The sequence below is a fragment of the Bactrocera neohumeralis genome, chromosome 3 (assembly GCF_024586455.1).
Source record: "Bactrocera neohumeralis isolate Rockhampton chromosome 3, APGP_CSIRO_Bneo_wtdbg2-racon-allhic-juicebox.fasta_v2, whole genome shotgun sequence".
Lineage (NCBI taxonomy): Eukaryota > Metazoa > Arthropoda > Insecta > Diptera > Tephritidae > Bactrocera > Bactrocera neohumeralis.
In genome coordinates, this window is record NC_065920.1 from 27,805,145 (window position 1) to 27,830,396 (window position 25,252).

General features: G+C 39.9%; 5 protein-coding genes across 11 annotated transcripts; 1 reads left to right on the forward strand and 4 right to left on the reverse strand.

Moving 5' to 3' along the window:
- LOC126753264 (intraflagellar transport protein 80 homolog) lies at window positions 1-3,462 on the forward strand. Its single transcript, XM_050464537.1, has 9 exons — window positions 1-292; window positions 446-723; window positions 796-974; window positions 1,052-1,279; window positions 1,478-1,857; window positions 2,024-2,193; window positions 2,257-2,713; window positions 2,772-3,063; window positions 3,122-3,462. Exons 1-9 carry the CDS (start codon window positions 108-110, stop codon window positions 3,410-3,412), a joined length of 2,460 nt encoding a protein of 819 aa, XP_050320494.1. The 5' UTR covers window positions 1-107; the 3' UTR covers window positions 3,413-3,462.
- Window positions 3,463-4,483: 1,021 nt separating this feature from the next.
- LOC126753289 (glyoxylate reductase/hydroxypyruvate reductase-like) lies at window positions 4,484-13,315 on the reverse strand. Of its 5 annotated transcripts, none has more exons than XM_050464619.1 (5): window positions 13,279-13,315; window positions 5,527-5,985; window positions 5,131-5,468; window positions 4,948-5,073; window positions 4,484-4,739 (listed from the first exon to the last, which is right to left on the reverse strand). In XM_050464619.1, the coding sequence occupies exons 2-5, from the start codon at window positions 5,925-5,927 to the stop codon at window positions 4,621-4,623; spliced, it is 984 nt and encodes a 327-aa protein (XP_050320576.1). In that variant the 5' UTR covers window positions 5,928-5,985; window positions 13,279-13,315; the 3' UTR covers window positions 4,484-4,620. The 5 variants fall into 5 exon arrangements, with proteins under 5 accessions (XP_050320576.1, XP_050320577.1, XP_050320575.1 ...); XM_050464620.1 differs by lacking the exon at window positions 13,279-13,315 and adding an exon at window positions 6,801-7,065; XM_050464618.1 differs by lacking the exon at window positions 13,279-13,315 and adding an exon at window positions 6,522-6,625.
- On the reverse strand, window positions 11,307-13,341 carry LOC126753295 (glyoxylate reductase/hydroxypyruvate reductase-like). The gene is made up of 5 exons (XM_050464633.1): window positions 13,279-13,341; window positions 12,351-12,806; window positions 11,954-12,291; window positions 11,769-11,894; window positions 11,307-11,548 (listed from the first exon to the last, which is right to left on the reverse strand). The coding sequence occupies exons 2-5, from the start codon at window positions 12,749-12,751 to the stop codon at window positions 11,430-11,432; spliced, it is 984 nt and encodes a 327-aa protein (XP_050320590.1). The 5' UTR covers window positions 12,752-12,806; window positions 13,279-13,341; the 3' UTR covers window positions 11,307-11,429.
- Window positions 13,342-16,280: 2,939 nt separating this feature from the next.
- On the reverse strand, window positions 16,281-17,905 carry LOC126753296 (glyoxylate reductase/hydroxypyruvate reductase). The gene is made up of 4 exons (XM_050464634.1): window positions 17,415-17,905; window positions 16,873-17,198; window positions 16,669-16,794; window positions 16,281-16,507 (listed from the first exon to the last, which is right to left on the reverse strand). The coding sequence occupies exons 1-4, from the start codon at window positions 17,819-17,821 to the stop codon at window positions 16,389-16,391; spliced, it is 978 nt and encodes a 325-aa protein (XP_050320591.1). The 5' UTR covers window positions 17,822-17,905; the 3' UTR covers window positions 16,281-16,388.
- A 2,771-nt stretch (window positions 17,906-20,676) lies between these two features.
- LOC126753291 (glyoxylate reductase/hydroxypyruvate reductase-like) lies at window positions 20,677-24,709 on the reverse strand. 3 transcript variants are annotated; one of them, XM_050464625.1, is made up of 6 exons: window positions 24,594-24,685; window positions 22,717-23,034; window positions 22,007-22,412; window positions 21,611-21,948; window positions 21,428-21,553; window positions 20,677-20,890 (listed from the first exon to the last, which is right to left on the reverse strand). In XM_050464625.1, the coding sequence occupies exons 2-6, from the start codon at window positions 22,814-22,816 to the stop codon at window positions 20,772-20,774; spliced, it is 1,089 nt and encodes a 362-aa protein (XP_050320582.1). In that variant the 5' UTR covers window positions 22,817-23,034; window positions 24,594-24,685; the 3' UTR covers window positions 20,677-20,771. The 3 variants fall into 3 exon arrangements, with proteins under 3 accessions (XP_050320582.1, XP_050320583.1, XP_050320581.1); XM_050464626.1 differs by lacking the exon at window positions 22,717-23,034 and having other exon boundaries at window positions 24,594-24,709; XM_050464624.1 differs by lacking the exons at window positions 22,717-23,034; window positions 24,594-24,685 and having other exon boundaries at window positions 22,007-22,649.
- Window positions 24,710-25,252: the final 543 nt, after the last annotated feature.

Below are 25,252 nucleotides of genomic sequence, written 5' to 3' on the forward strand. Positions count from 1 at the left end.
TTGTAATAGAGTCGCTATGGCAACGTCACTGACCAAACAAATCAACTGCTTGAAAAAAAAATTAGTGTGTGAAAAGTTTTGATGAAGTTCACGGTACATTTTCCAAGATGCGCTTAAAAACTGAAATTTGCAAGCGAACTTCGGTTAGTAATAATGTGGATTTTCGATTACGAAACTCGGCAACGCAAAGAACCACGAGTGGACACAAAGAGAAGGAAAATAATGAAAAGTCGAATATTATACCGTTGAGCAGTGTGGACTGGAGCAGCAATGAAGAAATCTACTTTGTCAGGTAGGAAGGGCATGGTATTGCTACAAATTGGTTGCAATTGAATGTAAAACATTTCCTAAATAAATAGAGTCGATTAGGTAGTAATTGAAATCAAGCTGTAGTTGTTGTTACTCGAATAATTTTTCCTCTACCTGTCTTCTTGTGCTGAAACAGTGATGATCACCAGATCTACAAATGGAGCGCCGTCACGCGCGATTCAGTGGAGGTCGCCAAACTGCCGGATGACTTCATACCCACCGACTTGCATTGGCTCCTGCTGGGTGGACGCAGCAGCGGTGGTGGCAAGGGCAGTGATACGCTACTCATCTGCAGCAATGACGGCCGCTTCATCATACTGAACAAAAGCGCGCGCGTCGAGCGGAATATTTCAGCGCATAGCGCAGCAATAAGCACTGGACGTTGGAGCCCGGATGGCGCAGGGCTACTCACAGGTACGCTTTTTCTCTTGAGTTCCTCAAGATTTTGTACCGATTTTTCCCTCTTAATATAATATAAATTTGTAGCCGGCGAGGATGGCGTTATCAAGATATGGTCGCGCTCCGGCATGCTGCGCTCCACTGTCATACAGAGCGATGAAGCTATTAGCTGTGCGCGTTGGGCGCCCAATTCTACTTCGATCGTTTTCAGTCAGGGCTGCTATATGTCTATCAAACCGCTGGCAGCGAATAGCAAGTTAACAAGGGTAGGTGGGGCTAAAAAAGAATATAGTAAAATATGTGATAAATATGCGTAGAAGTACTCATAGTAATATGTTTACAGTGGCGTGCTCATGATGGCCTCGTTTTATCACTAAGCTGGTCCACGCATTCGAATATAATCGCCTCAGGTGGCGAAGACTTTCGCTTCAAGATTTGGGACGCACAAGGCGCTAATTTGTTCACAAGCTCCACAGAGGAATATGCTATAACATCAGTTTGCTTCAATTCTGAGAAGGATGTACTTCTGGTGGGATCGTTTAATATGCTGAAACTGTGCTCCAGCGCTGGGGTAAGTAGTACCATTTGAACGGCGTGTTAAATTCGGCTGTTTTGGAGTGGTATCTCAATACATTCCACTTCACAATCTGGCCGCCTCTTGATGGATCTGGAGGCTTTCTTCGTCTAAATATTTATAAGAACGCACATTCTCGTTATCCAGATATTTTCATTTCATTTGCCTTTTTCTGTATCCTTTCTACTCTTCCAGTGGTCATACAGCAGCAGTCGTTTCAGTGAGCCCGCTGTCGGTTCCTTCTACGCGATGTCTTGGTCATCGGATGGCACACAAGTGGCTTGTGGCACTTCTACAGGCAATCTCGTGGTTGGTTATATCGTTGAGCGCCAATTGATCTCGCGGAATCTGAAGGCGACAACCACGGGTCGCAAAACCATTGTTCTACAGGATATCACGAATAGTAGCAGCGATGTTTTAGACTTTCCCGAACGCGTCATTAATTTTGGTTTGGGTTATGGACACTTGATTGTAGCCACATCGAATCAATTGCATATTTATAATGAGAAATATATCAATACGCCGATAATTATCGATGGCAGGACAGACGTACGTGTGATTGAAGTGGGCAAGAAGTGAGTACGCTTGGCTCTTCTTTAAATATTTGTAGAACTTTACTTTTTTTTTATACTCTGGCACTCTGACAGTCTGGCTTTCAGGCACTCTACATTTTTTTGTTGATTTAACTACTTTGGCTTATCACGAACTCGAGTATTAACGTCAAACCTTCTTTGGATTTAGATTCTTCATGGTCTTGGACGCCACATCGATTTGGGTGTACACTTACACGGGACGTTTGCACTTGAATCCACGTTACCCCGGTTTACAAGCACAAGTACCACTACTTACATGGCGCGCGATATCGCTCGGTCTGGATGTTTTAGCAATACGCGATAACTCTGATAACACCGGTGAGTAGTAGAAATATATTTAGCAATTTTTTCCAGTAACTACTCTTTCATTTTCTTATGAAGTGATTCACATCTTCGATCTGGTGCCAGGCGCTTCACGGCAATATGAACCACATTCGATACGCGCTAAAACTCAGATTGCCGAGATCTCCGCATGTCGCGCCGGCACACTTGATGACCAATATGTCGTGCTAATCGATAATAATCGCGAATTGTACATCACCGAGACACGTAATTTGAATAGCAGTGCCGGAGCTGGCAGCGGTGGCGTAGGCGGCGGCAATGGTTTAGGCGCAGTAGCTGGTGTGAATGGCAACGCCGAACGCGGCATAAACGGACGCATAAATAACAGTGGAGAAATTTACAAAATCGGCACACAAGTGACGACCGTTATGTGGGGTAGCGAGTCGAATATTTTGGTAGGTGTACACGATACCTGCTACAGCATTTGGTATTGTCCGGGCGAGGGTGCCGCCGATCCAACGCTGATCGCATTAACAACGGTCACCGTAGATGCCACGTGAGTGAGTTTAGTTACTGGGTTCTGCCGCCCAATCACGCAATATTTTCAATTTTAGTGAATTCGGTAAAAACATCACATTGGAGTCCTTCGAGGACGCCATCGTAACATTCCGCTGCGCCGGCGCGCTGCTGCCCATTAATGTGAACATCTATTGTGAAATTTTGCATCGCACGCTGATGGAGGGGCAGTGGCAACAGGCTTTAAAGATTTGCCGCCTGGTACAAAGTGGCAACCTCTGGGCGACGCTGGCGGCCATCGCAACGCGCAAGAATCAACTGCAGATCAGCGAGGAGGCATATTCGGCCGCACTACAGATCGACAAAGTCAGCTATCTGCAATACATAAAGGTACAGTTAAATGATTTTGATTGCTGCGGCTCAATATAACGAAAACACTGCTTTTTAGGAGTTACCTTCTGCAAGCCCAGAACAAATGGCGGAGAACTCGCTAATGCTCGGCCGTCTGATCGAAGCGGAGACAATTTTATTGCACAACAAGAAATTCTCTGAAGCTGTTGCGCTCTGCTTACGCATGCACAATTGGCAGCGTGCTCTGGAGGTGGCGCAGAAACATGAACCGGAATTGTTGGATAAGGTGCTCGAGCAGCGGCGCCGGTATTTAAAAGCTTTGCAACGTGATGAATGGGACGCGGTATTTTTGCCATTCCAATTGAAGGAGAATGACACAAGCGAATAAAGTTTTAGTATTAATAAAATGGCATCTGTTGGATATAATATTACTGGTTAGTCCAATAGTTTTTAGACTCTTCTTATGGCAAATTCACTCTTGCATGAAAATTTCGCAGCTACCTTGATTTCGATCTCAATAGGTTAGGTTCCGTTGTTCCAATAGGTTGGGTTACGTTAAACTGGTAGGCCAATGAGTCACGCATAATCCACTTTTGGCCCTTTCCGTTACAAAGTCCAAACAGAGTAGTCATCCTTTTATATGCCTGCTTTGCGCCAACAGATTCCTTGACCTCACTAACGATGTCTCTTCCTCATGTCGCCTTGCCAACGAAGGATAAGAAATGCTTCGTTGTTACTGGCTGGCTTCTCGATCTACGTCATTCTGCAGGCGTGTGCCGCTACCAGAGTGTAAGCTTCCCATCATGTGAGTGTGAGCTTCCCATCATGTTCCTATAGCCCCTTCTATCCAGTAGCGGAAAGAACTTTGTATACATATTTCCGATTTATCGCTTTATACACAACGTTTTCAGTTTTGCACCCAGGTAGATCGTGCCATCGAGTTTTGATTTCCCTTGCCATGCTTCTGTCCAACTCATCATCAATGCATGGAGTTTCCAATGCTGATAACGTTTTCGTGTAACAGCCGTACTGCCAATCTAGTCCACTATCTCATTGACCTCGATGACTTTGTTATCTAGAAGTCAGCAGAAGTGAAGTTGCTTGTTTCTGGCAACCGTCACCTATCCTACATTGTTTCCCACGACACTTCTGACCGGCATGTAAAATGTGAATACAGCCCTGATGATGCTTTGCTGTCCAGTTAGATGTTACTCTGGATCTACTGATGCATTAGACTTCTGTCCCAATAACTTTCACTGAAATCTCGGTTGGGAGACGAAAATTTGTGAAAAACTCAACTCTACTCATTACCCCATACTACTGATAACTAACGCTTGGCACCACGAACAAAACTATCTTTTGGCTAAAATGAAACAAAGTATGAACGAAAGAACCCTCGAGGCTAAAAACCATTTATAACTGGTTCATATGTATATCGAATATATTAGTACAAAAATAGTCCGAAAGAAAATAGCCAGAAATAATTATTTTATTCTGTTCTGTTTCCAACAAGATATACAACTTTACCTAGTATACAGATATGACTCCAATAAATTCTCAAGTCTAATTTACTAATTATATAAGTTGCAGGGATATTTAATATACCGGTGCCGGCATTGGTTTACCAGTAAGTCCGTGCAAAATATTTTTGGCGGCAAGAACTGCGATGTCGTCCCGTGTACGTTTGGTAGCCGAACCTAAATGAGGCATAAGCACTAAAGGAAGAAAAGCGAGGAAAACATTTAATTGATTGACGGTAATAGGTTAGAACATGTTTCGCATTTAGATAGAATATTTCAAATACGAAAATGATTCTCAAAAATATTTTAGAAAGTGAGTAATGCTTCAATAAAAGGTGTTCTTGAACTACCTTAATAATTAAATAGATATGAAACTGTTTGAAACGAGGTGTAGAAAACTCACCAACATTTGGCAAACTCAACAGGGGATCATTCGGGGGCAGTGGTTCTGGGGTCATCGCATCCAGGCCGGCAGCGAAAATTTGATTTGTTTTCAGGGCCTCATATAAATCTTGGTGATTTACAATACCTAAAAATATTTAATTGAATCAGAACACGAACGTCTAAGCAGCACATCACGTCTTACCTCCACGTGCAATATTCACCAACACGGCGGTTTTCTTCATTTTACCAAAAGCAGTGGCATTGAAAACACCAGCGGTCTCCTTAGTCAATGGTGAAGCAATGATAACGAAATCACTCTGAGCAAGCATGGTGTCGAAATCTACTTTCTTAGCATTGTACTTCTGCTCAATTTCCTCAGAAACACGACTACGTGTGGTGTATAGGACACTGTCGATGTCAAAACCGGATAGACGCTTGGCGATCGCCTGGCCGATACCACCAAATCCATAAAAACCCACTACCGAGTCGCGCAGATCCTGACCCAACATCCAGTTTAGAGTGTAGGTCTCCCAATTGTTGCTGTAATAAGAATAAGTAGACAATTAGGAAACACATTTATGTTATTGCTGAAACTTACGTTTCGATCTTCAAGCGTCCTTCGTGGAAACGACGCGCTGCTGCCAGCAACAAACCAACCGCCATATTTGCCACTGCATCGTTTTGAACGCAAGGAGTATGACCCAGCAGTATCTTGCGTTGCTTAAACTCTTCCACGTCCACAAAATCAGTGCCCCCCGATCTAGTGGAGACCACTTTCAGCTGTGGACCTATGGCATCAAGTATACCTTTATCGAGGGGAAGATGCGTGGCCCATAATACAGCATGCACACCGTTGCATTTCTCCAGAATCTCCGAACGTATCGGCGGCACACTTTGGCAAAAGATTACCTCATAGTCACGCGACAATAAGTCAATAGCAGCCTGCGGAGTTAATGGATGTGTGACTAAAATTTTGAGCTTTTCACTTTGTTCTGGCATTTCCAACGCGTACTTCTTGTAGTCGTTAGTGATTCGGGTAGTGTTAGGTAAAGAGGAACTGTAGGAATGTATGAGGGAAAAAGGTAATGTTAAAAGATTTATGAAGTTCGCGCTTCACTTTAAGCGATTATTATTTTTATATATCAGATATCTTAGGGGCTTACACAACCGACCAAAAACCACCAAGGGAGAGAATTATCTGTTAGAAAAATAAAAGGTGGAATCTGTTTTGCGCTCTAAGTTCTATTAGATCACTTGCATTACAAAGCACGATTCTGATGTTAAGAAATCTTAAACTTGAAATCATTTTTGTATCTCGATACTTCATCCGTGGTCTGACATATAATTCAATTAGCGGAAGTATATTATGTAAAAACGTAATAACCTCAAACACTACCCAAGACTTTGCTGAAAACTCACATTTATTTATTTTTTTTTTTTTGAAGTAAGAAACGTTCCCAACCCAACCGAGTGACACCGCGTCCAGCGTAATACTAAAGTCACAGTAGCAAATCCACTAATTTAATTGTGCGCTGTTTAAGCTGTGCACATTTAAGATAAAAAAGCGATTAGATATATACATATAGTAAGTACCTATCACTGATAACTATGCATAAGTGCGAATAAATTTTACCCCTTCTGCAAATTGAAAGCATCTACAGATTGGTTATCACTTCTACCGATTGATCGCTCAATCACCAATAATGTGTTTGTCTCCTTATATACATACATACATATACTTGGCAAAAAACTTTATTAGTTGGCTAACATCTGGCACAGGTGATTTGCTTATCAGTTTTAAAAATAGAAATCACCGTTGGAGTGTTTATGTAAACGTTACCCCCAACTATTTAAAGTTATGATAGTTCTCACCCAATGCTTTTGTGTGCTGTTGACTTTCTTCGTTATTTCTTTAGGTTTATCAGTTAACATTAATACCATGTTCAGACCGAAAATTTAAAAGATTAGATTATATTTAAGCATTTCATAACCCAACAGTGTTCTCACTGCCGTTAGAAAGATCAAAAAACAGCTGTTATTGTCATTCAAGAATTCACATCGCTTAATATTTATCAAAAGAAAAGATTGTCATATAGTATTTTGAAATAAAAAGACGGTTTTTTTTAATATTTTCCATATATTATTTCTAAATAAAGGATGCATTTTTTCATTTGTTAAGTCGATTTTCAGATGAAATTAGACTCATTGCTTTAAAAAAAAATTGTTTGTTTACATTTTTTTCCCTTTGTAGTGTCTAAATCAGCTGTGATAATGTAACAGATTTCCAGTGCTGACAAGTAGATTGCGCAAAATCAGAGTCGCACAGAGAGATTTAGCGTGGATCAGTTTCAAATCATTTCAATAAAGTGATTTGGAACTGTTATTTTTGTATGGCGAAATCTTGATAAATTTTTAAGATTAGTGGCACAATTCATTCAACAGCCGAAATCGTGTGATTAAGTGTCGGTCTGAACATGGTATAACATTCGAACATTAGTGAGATAAGAGAGCCAATTAGCTTAATGCCGTCAACAAAATCTTAGGCCACTCTGATATCAGTGAGAGTATAAACTGATGTAATAACAGACTTGCCTTGTTGGAAAGAGGAAGTGTTTTAGTGGCTATACCAGTCACATATGAATTTCACCACACTTACTATATAAATAGTACGACGGCATTAAAAGCAAAAATAGTAACCTCTTGGAACACGCATATAAACTCGTCTTGTAATCTCGATAGTCATTATACTACAAAGAACAGTTCAACAAAGACAAACATGATTTTGTCTTTGCTATTACGAAAATATAAAGCAATAGTTGAAAACTAGAAGATTGAGCTGCAAAACTGAAGTATCCCAATTAGAAGTGGTCCGGACCTGACCCAAGAGGTTGAGACAGTGCTTGGTAAGTCATGCAATCCAGAAAGAATAAGAAAGATTCTACTCAAAGCTAATTTTCATGGTAGGACAGCTCGAAACAAACTGTTTATTACTAAGGACTCCAATACTACCAATCACAAAACGTTTTTTAATCTGTTTCCATGTTTATTTTCTTACTTATTGGAGTAATTATCTATTGTCTACCTATTTCGACCGAAATACTATGTAACTAAGTGAAATGAAAATTGGTTGTTACAACTTATTGAACTTATTCAACTCGAATAAGATAAGGCGGTTTCAAACACTTTTTTTTATTCATATGATTTACTAAAATGAACTTATACTTTTTCAAATTTTTTGTACAAAAAAATATAAAATTTTTTCTCCAATCATACAGCTATGAAAATACAATGTTTCTACTTTGAGTGTGTTATAATATAAGTAGTGACAACTTAGGTGCACCCACTTGTGGTGAAGAGCCCTGTCAATCTTATTCATATATGTATGTACATGTCTAGCAATTGGCATGCCATTCATGATTTTGCGATTAGGTTTTTCATAGAATTTGCACTGCAAAAAAGAAAGTGTCACTCGCAAGTGTTCAGTAATTTTTCTGGTTTACGGCTAGAAAGGCGACCTTAAAAAAATCATTTCACTGCATTCGAAAACTGAATGACATTTTCCAAATGCTGTGCTATAGTAAAATGTTATACACCTATTCTAAAATTTTTTTATTTTTAAAAATCTCTTAATTTGCTTCGTATATCTCATGGATCCATCGACTGCGGTAGTCGCCGTTACCAAAAGCTCGTAACATCAACTCATCAGATATTGTCATCGTCCATGCCTGTGCACCATAAAGCAGGACGCGGATGATGAGTAACTTTAGAGTTTGCTCTTCGTACGTCGTGAGAGGACTTTACTTCTCAATTGTCTACTCTTACAAGCTACATGCGTGCTCTGTCTATTGGATTTCGAAGCTGACATTATTGTTAGTGTTAATGCTGGTTCTAAGATAGACGAAATTATATACGACTTCCAAGTTATGACTGGCAACAGTGACGTGGGAGCCAAGTCGCGAGTGCGACGATTATTTTTTTGATGACATTTCGTTTTGCTTTCGTAAGTGAACAGTCCCATTTCGACAAAGGAGCCCAACCTGGAGAAAGCAGAACTAATGGCACGGTTGATGAAACCAACGATATCAATATAATCGAAGAACGCCAGCAATAGTACACTCGTGTAGAAGATTGTTGCAGCTCTAATTATCTTCTCCAAGAGTAGATTGTAGAAGTCGCACAATAGGGTGTCGCCTTATCTGAAACATCGCTTGGTATCGAACGGCTCGGTGAGGTCTTTCCCGATCTTGATGGAGCTTTTGGTATTGCTCAAAGTCACTTTACACAGCCGTATTAGTTTTGCAGGGATGCCAAATTCATTCAACTTTCTGCAGCTATCGGAGCGTAGACAAGCGACTTCACATAACCCCACAAAAATTTGTCTCCTCCCAAAAGATAGTGTTAAATAATCGATTAATGATTCGATTAATCAGAACAGGAAATTCGATTCAATTAAATCGGTTTTTGAAGAAAAACACTTAATTAATGATAGTCTTGCCATCCCTGCTGTAGATACTGTATTTGGATATGAAAATTAAGTGAAAGACTATGAAGCTACCTTGGACAAAAGCAACGTTTATTGGTAATACAAAATGTTTCCACACGGTCGAGAAGATATGAAGAGCGATGCCCTATTACGTCAAGAAAAGATGAAAAAATTATTGAAGTGAAGAAAATAGTAGTGGCCATTCGACGATTGAAAATTTAGAAAAATTGCTGAGAAACTAAACATATCTATTGGCGAGTGCCATTCGATTTTGACCGATGGTTTGGAAAAAAGCTTGTTTTGTGCCAAAATTGTTCACTTGACATTATCAGAAGATGTTGGACTCAGTTCGCGACGAACCAGATTTTGGCCAGAGAAAGCAGAATAATATAGGATGGTAACCGGTGACGAATCAAAGGATTATGGTTATGACGTGGAAACCAAAGCTCATTCATTACAGTAATAGTTGACGCATGACCCAAGACCGAAAAAAATGCGTGAAGTTTGATCGAATGTGTAAGTTTTGCTAACAGTTTTCTAAGATTGCAAGGGCGCTGCGCTTCCTGAGTTTTTCCCAAGGGGTTGTACGGTGAATAAGGAATGCTGTGCAAGTTGCAATTGGCACGTAGAAATCTGTCAGAAATGCTCGGATTTTTGAAAACCCAAAATTGGCTTCTGTCCCATGATAATGCCACTGCTCACGCATTTTGCTTGTGCGCGAATAACAAAAACAACAAATTAATGGTGTCACCACCGTATTTCCCATACTGGCTCTTTGTGACTTTTTGTGGTTCCCAAAACTGAAGAGGCCCATGAAAGGATGACGCTACGTTATGACTGAACAGGTAAAAACTGCATCGAAGGAGAAACTAAACATATTAATGAATAAATACCATGATTATCTATTTTGTCCTATTCAAAGTAAACTTAAAACAGCAATTTTTTGTGATCTTGTTTAGCTCCTCCTTCGATGCAGCTTTTACCTTCCTTGAGAAATTCAAAAATCGCAATACTTTTTGAACAAACCTACGTTCGTGTGGCGTGCGATTCCTGCCAACCCTGCAAACGCTTCGCATTAGCTTAACTTATACCGCCAAAAGCCGAAGAAGCCCACCACAGAGCCACGCAACTCTTGACCCGTCAGCCACTTGATGCGCTCCGTACGCCAAAGAGAACTTTGAAGAGAAACATGTGAAAACGCTTTACTCTTGCAACAGTTCTTTTATAAAAAAGTAGTTAAGGTTGGCAATGCCAGCATTTGTTTCATAAACTTTGAAAGCTTCGCACGCTGTTAAATGTTATCAGCTGTTAAATCAGCTGGCGGTGTATCTAGCTGCCGAAACTTAAATGCTTATCAAAACAACAACTGCTCAAGTATTTATATACACACTTCTCCCTGCACTTTCTGCATGTATCGTCGTTACTTCTGCCCATCCGGATCGCATGTGATGCCAATAAGTTGTGGCCTGTGAGTGTAAAGCATGTGTTCTTTTCTACAGGGCTATTGCACATATCTATCTGTCAGTCCTTAATAATTCCATTGTATATCGTATATATGTATATCGATATTGTTTGCAATATCATCACCTATTTTGTTTCGCAAAATTCCATTGTAGCCTGGATATTAGTATACTCGTTTATTCTGCCTTTCTGCTTTTCGGCAGCCAACTACGTTCGAGGATATTCTCTGACGTGATGTGATGCGATATTATTACTTTAATTGCCGCATGGTTATCGGCATATACATTGATCGTCTTTTTGTTGTTTTCTGCGTTGTCAGCTATCTCAGTTGGGAGAGCGAGAATTACAACAAACTCAACACCGTCACTACATACTACTCACCTTAGTACTTGTATTTTCTACCTATAACATGAATGAAGTATGGACAAAAGTAATTCTTTGAGCTAAAACATCTTAGAACAACATGTACAACTATGTATGTGATGTAGATTTGTCTTTATTCAAATGTCAAGTTTAAATTAATATTTCCACAAGTTGCATGGGCATGGCAGTGTCATTTAATAAGCGGGTGCCGGCATTGCTTCACCAGCAAGTTGGTGCAAAATATTTTGAGCCGCAAGAATTGACATATCGTCCCGTGTCCGCTTGATAGCCGAACCTAAATGTGGCATAACCACTGAAAGAAGAGAAGCGAGGAAAACATTTAATTGATTCAAGTTAAGAGCATTGGACATATTCTACATATATGTAGATAGAATATTTCCAATACGAATAAGATTGTCATAAAAAAAAAGTTAGAAAGTGAGTAATGCCTCTTAAAAGATATTCCTGAACTAATTTAATAAATAAATACTGGTATATGTGAAAATGTTTGATAAGAGGTCTGGAAAACTCACCAACATTTGGCAAGCTCAATAGGGGATCATTCGATGGCAGTGGTTCTGGTGTCATCACATCCAGGCCGGCAGCGAATATCTGATTTGTTTTCAGGGCCTCATATAAATCTTGCTGATTTACAATACCTAAAAATATTTAATTTATTCATAACACGAGATCTCCTAAGCACCACATCACATCTTACCTCCACGTGCAATATTCACCAACACGGCGGTTTTCTTCATTTTACCAAAAGCAGTGGCATTGAAAACACCAGCGGTCTCCTTAGTTAATGGTGAAGCAATGATAACGAAATCACTCTGAGCAAGCATGGTGTCGAAATCTACTTTTTTGGCATTGTACTTCTGCTCAATTTCCTCAGACACGCGACGACGGGTGGTGTAAAGGACACTATCGATGTCAAAACCGTACAGACGCTTGGCGATCGCTTGGGCGATGCCACCAAATCCATAGAAACCCACTACCGAGTCGCGCACATCTTGACCCAACATCCAGTTAAAAGTGTGGGTCTCCCAATTGTTGCTGTAATAAGAATAATTATAAAATTAGGCAAACACATTTATATTATTGCTGAAACTTACGTCTCAATCTTCAAGCGTCCTTCGTGGAAACGACGCGCTGCTGCCAACAATAAACCAACCGCCATATTTGCCACTGCCTCGTTTTGAACATATGGTACATGACCCAGCGGTATCTTGCGTCGCTTAAACTCTTCCACGTCTACAAAATCAATGCCCGCAGATTTAGTAGAGATCACTTTCAGCTGTGGACCTATGGCATCAATTATTTCCTTATCGAGCTTTAGGTTCGAGGCCCACAATACAGCATGCACACCCTTGCACTTCTCCAGAATCTCCGAACGTGTCGGCGGCACACTTTGGCAACTGATTACTTCATAGTCTCGCGACAATAAGTCAATAACAACCTGTGTAATTTCTGGATGTGTGACTAAAACTTTCAGTTTTTCACTTTGTCCTGGCATTTCGTGCTTTTTGTAGTCGTTAGCGGATTTTTGATATGTGTGTGATTTGCGTAGGCTTGGGTGATAAGCAATTGAAGAAATAAATATATTAAAAAAAATGCAATTTTAAAAGTTACAAGTACAGTGCATTCAAAAAATAACGTTTTTCTGTTCCAAAGTATAGGTAGCGTTTATTGATGTCAGATGGCAGCTAACCAGACGTTGAGGAAAAGGCAATTAGAATTCTAACATAACCGACCATAAGCTTTACTAGATATTCTACTGTATTTTTGCCAGTGCTAAATATTGACAAACACAAAAAGAGAGAGTATTTTCTGTTCGCAAAATAAAAGAGCGAGAAGAGGATGTATTGTGCTCAGCGTGCTCAGATCACATGCATTACAAAGCACGATGTTGATGTTGAAAGTATTTTAATATCTCGATACTTCAATCGTGATTTAAACATAACTCAAATAGGGGAATTATAGTATGTAAAAACGTTATCACTGGAAACCAAAACACTTCCCTAGACTTTGTTGAAAACTCACATTTATTTTTTTGAAGTAAAAAACGTTTCCAACCCAAACCGAATGGTACCGCGTCTAGCGTAATACTAAAGTCACGGTAGCAAATTTTACTAATTTAATTGTGCGCTGTGGAGAGGCCAGACACATTTAAGATAAAAAAAACGATTACATATATACATGAGTACCAATACTGATAATTACGCATAAGCGCGAATAAATTTTACCACTTCTGCAAATCTTCGTTGTCATTTCTATCGGCACATTGCTAAATTATCAGGAATATGTTTGTCGCAATGATAAGTGACATATCTCTTTACATACTACATATACATATATACGCGACGAAAACCTTTGAGCAATATCACGACAGGTGGTTTACCGTTAGACAAACAAAAATATAGTTTTGTCTTCGCTAATACGAGATTATGAAGTATTAGTTGAAAACCAGGAGATTGAGCTTTAAACGTGACGTATCCAAAATATACCCCAATACTTCCAATTATAATCCCTATTTCCCTAACTTCTTCTTCTTCTTAATTGGCGTAGACACCGCTTACGCGATTATAGCCGAGTTAACAACAGCGCGCCAGTCGTTTCTCCTTTTCGCTACGTGGCGCCAATTGGATATTCCAAGCGTAGCCAGGTCCTTCTCCACTTGGTCCTTCCAACGGAGTGGAGGTCTTCCTCTTCCTCTGCTTCCCCCGGCGGGTACAGCGTCGAATACTTTCAGAGCTGGAGTGTTTTCGTCCATCCGGACAACATGACCTAGCCAGCGTAGCCGCTGTCTTTTAATTCGCTGAACTATGTCAATGTCGTCGTATATCTCGTACAGCTCATCGTTCCATCGAATGCGATATTCGCCGTGGCCAACGCGCAAAGGACCATAAATCTTTCGCAGAACTTTTCTCTCGAAAACTCGCAACGTCGACTCATCCGTTGTTGACATCGTCCAAGCCTCTGCACCATCTAGCAGGACGGGAATTATGAGCGACTTATAGAGTTTGGCTTTTGTTCGTCGAGAGAGGACTTTACTTTTCAATTGCCTACTCAGTCCGAAGTAGCACCTGTTGGCAAGAGCTATCCTGCGTTGGATTTCCAGGCTGACATTGTTGGTGGTGTTAATACTGGTTCCTAAATAGACGAAATTATCTACAACTTCAATGTTATGACTGTCAACAGTGATGTGAGTGCCAAGTCGCGAGTGCGACGACTGTCGAAAGCAACTTTGAAATCGACGAAGAGGTGGTGTGTGTCGATTCTCCTTTCACGGGTCTTTTCCAAGATTTGGCGCATGGTGAATATCTGGTCGGTTGTTGATTTTCCAGGTCTAAAGCCACACTGATAAGGTCCAATCAGTTTGTTGACGGTGGGCTTTAATCTTTCACACAATACGCTCGATAGAATCTTATATGCGATGTTGAGGAGGCTAATCCCACGGTAGTTGGCGCAGATTGTGGGGTCTCCTTTTTTATGGATTGGGCATAGCACACTTAAATTCCAATCGTTGGGCATGCTTTCGTCCGACCATATTTTACAAAGAAGCTGATGCATGCTCCTTATCAGTTCTTCGCCGCCGTGTTTGAATAGCTCGGCCGGCAATCCATCGGCCCCCGCCGCTTTGTTGTTCTTCAGGCGGGTAATTGCTATTCAAACTTCTTCCTGGTCGGGCAATGAGACGTCTGCTCCATCGTCATCGATTGGGGAATCGGGTTCGCCTTCTCCTGGCGTTGTGCATTCTCTGCCATTCAGCAGGCTGGAGAAGTGTTCCCTCCATAATTTAAGTATGCTCTGGGCATCGGTCACTAGATCACCTTTGGGGTTCTACAAGAGTATGCTCCGGTCTTGAAACCTTCTGTAAGCCGCCTCATTTTTTCGTAGAATTTTCGAGCATTACCCCTGTCGGCCAGCTTATCAAGCTCTTCATACTCACGCATTTCGGCCTCTTTCTTTTTCTGTCTGCAGATGCGTCTCGCTTCCCTCTTCAATTCCCTAACACATACTATTTCCCTAACACATACTTTTAATTAGTTACCAAGGTCGGCAGAAGTTCTGTATTGTAGATAAACGGAATCAGATAAGTTCTTTTCTGCGACAGGGTGAAAATGGATGAAATCGGATAATAACCCTGCTCATTCCTCATATAAGGGTTTTGATTTATCAAAATAAATCAATAATTTAGTACGACAGAGAGATTAAATTTTACATGAGGGATGTCAAAATTGGGAATGGGCGTGGCACCGCTCACATATGTATAAGGGAAATAACATATCGCCGGACCTATTGGACATTTCAACCAAATTCGGTACATAACCGAATTCGTACAGTGTGAAATTGGGCTTCCCATATAGCATAATTATATCTGATTCTTACACTTTCCAGTACACAAATGAAGCACCAAATGTATAGTATATCGGGACAAAACCTTGCACAATCAGTGCTTTGAGGTATACAACCTTAAACTTTTAATTTTTCAAAATCCTACCATAACTATTCAAACCGCAATATACCGGAAATGTGTACCCCGGAGCGTATGACTGACATTTTACCGCAGATATCGGTCAACGTGTGAGATATATGTACATAAGGAGAGAATCCTTACTTAGTAGTCTGTATGTTAGTGAAAATTTAAGTTGGCCATTTTTTTTCAAAATTACAAAATTATATTAATAGCTTAGTGCTGCATAAGAATAGAGTTGTCCTGATCTTGGCCTAACCCTCATATTCCTAATATGTGACCTGGTCTACGGAAAGGGGGCTTAGGTGTCAAAAAAAAGGAGAACAATTAATGAGATAACGAGAAACTGACGATTATTTTTAACAGCTTTTCCCAGAAAACTAGTTTTCGCACGTTAGCCCCCTTTTCGTAGACCAGGTCACATATAATGAATACCGATCCTCTATCGTTTCGCAACATTTTTAAAATAAATTTAAGCCAACACCTGAAGCTATTCCTCCGGCTTTGAGCCTTGAAAGTTTCAATAGTAAAAAATGTGTGTTTACACCCGAACTTAGCACTTCCTTACTTGTTTATATAAATTTCTTCAATTTTATTTCAAATATGTAGAAGACAACAATAAATGCGAATAAGTACATAAACGCAGACATATGTACATAATTATATTTAAAAGCATTTAGTAAGCGGGACAAACCATCGGTTTACCCTCCAGGGCATTTAGTATATTATTCGCAGCTGTCAATGCCATTTCAGAGGTCGTCTGCATTGTCTGGGTGCCCAAATGAGGAATGACGACTGTAAAGAGATGGACAATATTTAAATAAACCATTAATCTTTAAAAAACTTTAGTTCAACTGTAGAGACTGTATCTAACTTTTACAAAGTTTTGGGATACCACTAGATTTCTTTTTTTTATTTCAATTCTATAATTTTAATGCATAATTTAATGGCCTTACCACAATTTGGCAGCTTCATAAGGGGATCATCCGCAGGTAGTGGCTCAGGTGTCATTACATCTAAGCCGGCAGCAGCAATTTCACCACTTTTCAATGCGTCAACGAGCGCTGACTGTACAACAATGCCTAAATGCCGAATGTTATAGTTATAAATAATAAATACCGTTATACTATAAATGTCGGTTTAATATGACTTGAGCTCACCTCCTCTGCCTACATTCACGAAAACACAATTGGACTTCATTTGTTTAAAAGCGTCAGCATTGAATTTTCCACGCGTCTCCGCCGTCAATGGGCAAGTGACCACAAGAAAATCACTTTCGCGCAGCAGCTGCTCGAAAGGCACATGAATGGCGCCAAAGGGATTTTCGTGCGTCGAACGTGTGTGGTATATGATTTTCGCTGCCTCCCAACCCTGCAGACGCTTCGCAATAGCCTGACCTATACCGCCAAAGCCGAAGAAGCCCACCACAGAGCCGCGCACCTCCTGGCCCATCAGCCAGTTGATGCGCTCCGTGCGCCAAAGAGAACTGTAAAGAGAGGAATGAGAAAAATATTTACTCAAGTAACAGTTCTTTTATAAAAACAAAGTTAGTGTTGGCAATGCCAGCATTAGTTTGATAAGCTTTGAAAGCTTCGCTCGCTGTTAAATGTTAACAGTGCTGTTAAATCAGCTGGCGTCATACATAACTTGCAAACATAAATGTTTACAAAAACCACAACTCCTCAAATATTTGTGTACTCACTTCTCAATCTCCTGTCGTCCGGCTTGGAAATGCCTGCCGGCAGATATCATCAATCCAATGGCCAAATCTGCCACAGAGTTTTTCACTATGCCTGGAGTGTGCCCCAATGGCATTTGACGACGCTTGAATTCCGCTACATCGACGTAATCAATGCCCGACGACATGGTGGAAACCGCTTTCAATTGCTTGCCGGCGGCGTCGAGTATCTCGGCATTGAGCGGTTGGTAGTGCGCCCAGAAAATGGCATCCACTCCGGGTAATTTGCCTATTATTTCGGCACGCGACGGCGGCACACTCTCGCACACTATTGTTTCACATCCGCGTTGTTGGAGCAGCTCCAAGGCTACTTTGGGTACCTGCGGATGGGAGACGAGTATTTTGTGTAGACGTCGCGTTGGGCTGGCCATTTTTTATGAATGATTGTTTTTGCAACTGTGTATGTCCACCGTAGGAAATAGTTCGGGCGACACTAAACCCACTCAAGCGCACTAAGCTTTCATGTTGATCTATTCTAATATTGTCCATGCAACTACATACATACATACTGTTACACACAGACTTTTGGTACAGTGGTGGCCAAAGAAAGGTGATAAATATTGGTGACTGAAAGTTGTTAGCTATGTATTAAGTATTATCATTAAGTTGCAAATATTACAGTATATATAAGTATGCATATTGGGAAGGGTCAAAACAAAAAATAATGCTTTAAATTATTTTCGTTAAATATGAAAAAACAATAGACCAACCCCTCTGGAGTAAAGTTTTTCGAAGATTTCTTTAGTAACTGTGAAAATGGGATAAATCAAATGATAAACACCCCAACTCCATATATAACAGTTATGTTCAAATCTCCCTAAAGAATGGTAACTCAATAAATAATTCCTTTAGAGACGTTTAATTATATATTCAAGATTGTATGGAAGAGCTACATAGGAGTCAGTATGAAGATTGGACAACACCACCGTTAGCGGAAATCCTATACCTCTTGAACGAATTGATTAAAGTCAACCAAATTTACTGCATTACATTTTTTATCATGTCACGTTGTGAAAATGGAAGAAATCGGACAACAACCACGCCTACTCATATACATACATATGTATATAGAAATTTTAAAATTTCTATGAATCTTTACTTTACAGAATATAAATCCAGCTCCAAAATGAGAATTTAATTTAAAGCAAATAGTGCCTCTGTGGTATGCCATTTCACGTCCAAAAATAATTGAAATCGGACCAAGAGTTTCAAGTACTCGGGTACCGAACATGTGGATCTTCGTGAACATTGAAGTATATCATTGAAATTCGGAAAGGATCATTTTCTCATATTAGTGTGCCCTTGAGTTCTAGCAGCGTAAAATCGAGTCAATACTAACATTAACTACATATACCTGATATAAAGATTTTCAAACTTCCAGTTGGTTTATAAAGTAAAATCCCGCGGCATGGCATGCCTGTCATAAGAGGCGACTAAAATCGCATATGCACTGTGTCTGTCTTTCTGGTCTTGCCTTGAAATGTCAGCATAGTCCATGCCAGATACAGTGCTATAGTATCGTCGTACGCTGTATATTTTTATTCCTGGTATTCTGACGCTTCGTTTTGCGATTTACGTTTTTACGAGACATTGTCAACATACAGTTGAGTCCTTAGGGGCTCAACTGGCAGTAGCGTAAGCTACAAGTCACACCAAAGACTAAAACATGGTACCACGGGGAGCAGCCGCCCCTGAAGTTCACTGCAGTCTGCTCATTGGGTTGGGCCCTTTGAGGAGAGTCGTGGTGGCTGTGGTTTAAAACCAAATGCCGGAAGGGCATTTAGTCCGGTGTGGAGTCGCACTGCGGCCGGGTGCCGGACCCAGAGTACAGCAGAGGTTTTAAGTCGGTCTCGAACCCGACCAAGGCAGCTAGGGTGTTTCCGTCCACCCGAACCAATATACTTTGTGGCGCTGATCAACGCATTGTTTTGATCTACGTGCACCGAGAGTTTGGGTCTTCGTAGGCAGGTAATTCAAGTAAAACCACACGGACTCTGTACATGTTAGATATCTATTTCTCATAACACAATGTCTTTAGGTTTAAAACGAATAAAACCGAGTCAATACTACCCCTAGCTAGCTTATACCTAATGTAAGATATTTGACTTTATACCGTATATATTGGTCAATATGTAATGTTTCTTAAGAAAATTTAGTGAAAATTTAACCCTGGATATACAATTGTTTAATACCGAAAATGTGAGAAATTGGTCTACGAAACCCAGCAGACTTTATGCCCAATATTTCGGTCAGTGTGTGAATCTAGTGCTCCTATAACCCCAATATATGCCATATAATGAATTCCATCCACATTGTACTTCCTGCCTTTATAGCGTTTATGTCGGTTATTATGTCAAGTATTTTAACGAAATTACGTGGATAGTTTCTCTGAATACGAATGAAATTAGTCCGAATCTTGGTCTTAACCTCAAATCCATACTGATGTTTGATAAACAATTATAATTGCTTTTAAGTCACATGACACCCAGTTTACTTGATTTGATATACCATATGCGGTTGGTTTTAAAGTTTTGAAAAATCTGCTTGAGTAATTTCGAAGGATTCTGCAAGCTCTTCTTTTGTTCGTCAGCAATCTTCATCTTCATCGCAATGCTGCCAGTTCCTCTTCTTCGAAATCAGTCACCACTTTTAAATGCTGAGGCGACTAGAGCCAACAGAAGACGTTGAATCTCAGCTGGGAACTGTTTCATAGTACAAAGTATTGAGGAGCAACACAATGTAAAGCAATTTTTCAGCCAGAAGGATTGACATATCTACATAATTCAATGAAAAACAAAAAAAACGCAGCTATAATACCTTTCTTAAATAGAAAAAATGCCTTACATTAATTTCATTCCCCCAAAAGTTAAAAGTTATACATTATTTCCATCATAAGTAACACTACGCAAAAAAAAAAACTTGAGTTCCAAGTACAAAATTACATAGTTCACTCCCCAAAATACTCTGGGTCAGCCCCTGGACCAAATCGTCTCAGCTCATTATACCTTAAATCGGGTCGAATTACAGGGAGCCAAAGAACTAAAGAATCGCGTATGAGGGGGCATGATCCATAGAACATTGAATCATGCTGACCACCTTTATCCAAGTTATTACGGGTCTTAAACCGGTTTCGAGCAAGAGACTTTTAAAGCGAAGTAGAATTATAATTATAATTAGTTACATATCCATTATTATTTTTCTAATCTTATCATGTAATTAACAAGCCTTCTTCTTGTGTTTACTTTTATTGCAGTTAATTTATTTATATAAATTTAGAATTATGTTTGAGAGTTTTGTCCTACCAAGCGATCTGTTAAGAGATTAGTAAGCGGGCGAGAACATTGGTTCGCCTGCGAGTCCGCGCAAGACATTATGCGCTGCTATCGTACCCATATCGGTGCGGGTGCGGCGGGTGGCGGAACCCAAATGCGGGACGAGCACTGAAAGAAAAAATGAAAGTTAATAAATCAAATTGAGAGCCAAACTGCCACTAAAAAAATGGGTTCACAAACATAAATATGTATGTATTATAAGCAAAAATATCATTTGAGACAGAAACTCGATAACAATCTACAACCAAAGCACACGCCTGCGTCATTAAGAAATTAAAACAAAATTAGAGAAAAGAAATGTTATGAGCGTGTTTGTTGACATTTTGACCTTGGTCGATTAAAATCATTAAAAATTTAACACATCAAAGCGAGAACAACTATGACACCAAAGGAGAGATACCGAAGTGAGCACCTAAAAGCGAAAGCAATTGATAAGATTGTGGCGGAGCAAAATTAAGGAAGCTTGTCTTTCCCAAAACACTGTTATCTGCTAAGAAAAAAAAAAGCAAATTTACAGGTAAACACATCTTATCAACGCTTTCAGGTTTGAACACTTGAGTTTGTATTAGAATTTACGAATTCCAGACACATAGACATTTCTGGAAATTTATTAGCCCTTTACATTATTTTATAGCCTTTACTTACCAACATTTGGCAGACTTAGGAGAGGATCATTTGGTGGCAGTGGTTCTGGTGTCATCACATCCAGGCCGGCAGAGAATATCTGATTTGTTTTCAAAGCCTCATATAAATCTGGCTGATTAACAACACCTAAAAGTATTTAATTGAATTAGCACCCGAATGCCTAAGCAGCACATCTAGACCTACCTCCGCGGCCAATATTCACCAGCACGGCGGTTTTCTTCATTTTACCAAAAGCAGTGGCATTGAAAACACCAGCGGTCTCCTTAGTCAATGGTGCAGCAATGATAACGAAATCACTCTGAGCAAGCATGGTGTCGAAATCTACTTTTTTGGCATTGTACTCCTTTTCGATTTCCTCATCTACGCGACGACGGGTGGTGTATAGAACACTATCAATGTCGAAACCGGAAAGACGCTTAGCGATCGCCTGGGCGATACCACCAAACCCATAGAAACCCACTACCGAGTCGCGCAGATCCTGACCCAACATCCAGTTAAGAGTGTAGGTCTCCCAATTGTTGCTGTAATAAGAATAAATATACAGTGAGGTAAACACGTTTCTATTAAGTTCAAACTTACGTCTCGATCTTCTGACGTCCTTCGTGGAAACGACGCGCTGCTGCCAACAGTAAACCAACCGCTATATCAGCAACAGCATCATTGAGCACAGTTGGGGTGTGGCCCAGCGGTATATTGCGTCGCTTAAGCTCTGGTACATCCACATAGTCAATGCCAGCAGACATGGTCGATATCGCTTTCAATTGTGGACCGGCGGCATCCAATGCCTCTGCGTTGAGCTTCTCATGACCACCCCAAAGGAAGGCGTGCACACCCTTGGCTTTCTCCAAAATTTCCGAACGATTTGGTGGTAAGCTCTGCACGACGATTACCTCACAGTCGCGCTGCAACAATTCGATAGCCTCTTGTGGCACTTGGGGATGTGTGACAAGAATTCGGAATTTTCCTTCTTCGCCGGACATTTTGCCTGCGTTTTTAGCGATTGAGTTGTCAGCCGTGGTTGTCGAGGAGATGGCGACGACGAGCAGTGCGGTGAGCATTGAAAGTTGAAAAATAGAAAATTGTCGTGTAAGCATTTTGCGTTTATAAAAGTCAGTGTTGATTAAACAAGGAAAAAAGAAAAGTTGTTTTCCAAGAATTCTTAGCGCTAGCAAAGCACGAATGTTCTTTGTGTTCCTGCTTCTAGTAGTGAACTAAAACCCGTTCACAAAACTTTCAAACACTAGCTTTTAAAACCGGCTTTCAAATAAGTCTGCACATCAATCACTTACAAATGTCTCTTTGCTCTTTCGCAATTGTTGTTCTCGCGCCGTGGGAGATATAGCGCATAATTTTAGCGCCCAGTAAGCGGCCCTGCTGCGAGACGAACATTGTTGCTCTCTGTTGACGGGCGTTGCAATTTGAAAACTAATAGCTTTAGCTCATAACTCGCCGTGTGCGCGTGTGAAACTGCGAGTACGCGCGAGCACTTGATCACTCGAAAGTTTTCTCTGCTCCAAGAGCACACTTTCTTATCGAACTTTTAACACTCTGCTCTCGGTTAAGTTAATGCACGACAGTAAATCAATTTGCTGTTTACATCCGAATGTCTTAAAAGTACAAAAAAAGTGAAGTTTTTTTTTCATTTTAAATGTCGAGTGTACGATTTTTATTAATGAGTGGCTTAGAGACAGTAGTTTATTTAGCAGAACTTCAAAATATGACTCTTTATTTCCGAATACCATATATGTATGTATGCCGGTATTAAACCGGCGTAAAATCATTAAAGAGCACGATTGGTGGTGAAAATTTTATTTATTTTTAGGTATTTCTTTCCCTTGGACAGGGTATATTCGGTTCGTCACGAAGCAAATGTCGGAGACCTTATAAAATGTATACATACATATATACTATAATTGAAAATATAGTCGAGCTGAGTGGGTTTAGCCATTTCCGTTTGTGCGTTCGCCCATTTGTCGCATATACCCGAACTGGTCTCTCAGTTTTTGAGATATCGATTTGAAGTGAGCAGGAATCTTAAAAAAGCGGCTCATTTGTCGAAACCGCTATATATCAGATCACCTCGGATCACCATAGCATATATTTAGCTGTCACACAAACTTTTCGATCAAACACCAGTCGCTACATGGAAAACTTTTATATTTCACAAGATATCTTCTGGATGGACTATTGTGTAAGATCACGAACGGATCGTTTGTATTGAAAACTTTTTCATTTCACGAGTTAGCTTCACGAAATTTAGCATGGATTATTGTCTGAGACAATGGCGCATTCTACGAAGAAATCGTTCAGATCGAATCACTCTAGCTTATGGTTACAAACTGATCGATCATATTCCGGTCTTACCAAACAAATTTGGTTGAGATCGGTCGAAGAGGTTCGAAGATCGGTTATTTCACCTAAATTTGTCACGCTTACTTTCCAAATCGCATAAAGTATCCGAAGCATTTAGTTATTGATTGCTCGCGCCTTTAGTAGCTTTTAACAAAACCGTTATATGAGGAAAGAACGGTATGACAATCCATTTTCCATTTTCGCACGGCCGGAGGGGGTATTTAAAAGATTTGTCCTAGCAAATTTAGTTATTGTAGCTTTAATGGTTTAGGAGATATGTATTTTAAACCTATTAGAGGACGGTGTGACGCACATTTTTTCAAAATTTTTAGCACAGCAAAAGCTTAGTTATAACAATTATGATTGATAGAATTTTGTGGGCGTGGCTGTGCTCCAATTACACCCCTCTAAGAACACATTTTTACAAGAAATAAGTGCACAAAGTTTCATTACGATATCTCAAATTTTACTAACTTTTGTTTGCACAGACAGATGGACAGACAAACACGCACGAAGCGGAACGTGAAGAGATTCAAGAGCAGAGAAAAGCAACGTTTTCGACTCGCCTCGTCAACCTGATCATGTTTATATTTTTGTATATAACAAAACCATAATACCCTGTAGCAACAGGTTGCAAGAGTAAAAAGACACCCGTCTCCAAAAAATAATTGTGAAATCGCTTCTAATTAGTTTATTATATTTTTTCTCCATTTTTATGTAAAAAAAATAAAAAAAAATTCATTCAGCAAACTAAAGGGGAAGCACCGTCACACTGTCACACTGTGCGCTCTTGCTTTAACACTTTCGTACTCACCGATTTGTTTGTTATTTGCTCAAACTTTATGTTTTCAATCCAACTGCGTTCCCAGCTAACTTAGCCGCCACACGTCCAGCGTTCTACTAAATTAGTACGCGTGAATGTCAGCGAGTTTATAATAGAAGCGCCGGAGATTACCATTTCACGAAAATAATTGCATGGGGGAGGGGATGGTGCTTATTAGCCACTTCAGATAACATGACACTACGTATGTTCTATTTCATGCAAGAGTGTACTATATTTCGTACGTACATACATATGTATGTATGTATAAATAAATTGTTTCTATACACAAGCATGTATTGTAGTTTGAAAATAATCATTCCAATTTTTAATCGTGTGCATTTTATTGCTTTTGACAATTGTTTCAACAATTTGTTTGGTTGACGGTTGACAATGTTTGAAATGAGCACTATATTACGTCATTAAAAACATGGAATTTATCAGTTAAGCAATAAGGCCTATAGCTGTAAATCACTTTTGTTTCGTATGTTTGTCGCTCAAGCACGTACCATGTACGAGCTGCAACAAGTTCAATGTCAAAATAGTCAAAATAACGAAATGGAATTGAAACGGATGGAAGGCAAATCATTTATTGCGGCATGTGTTGATTTTTTAAATAAAATAATAATAAAATAATATTCCACACAGACACA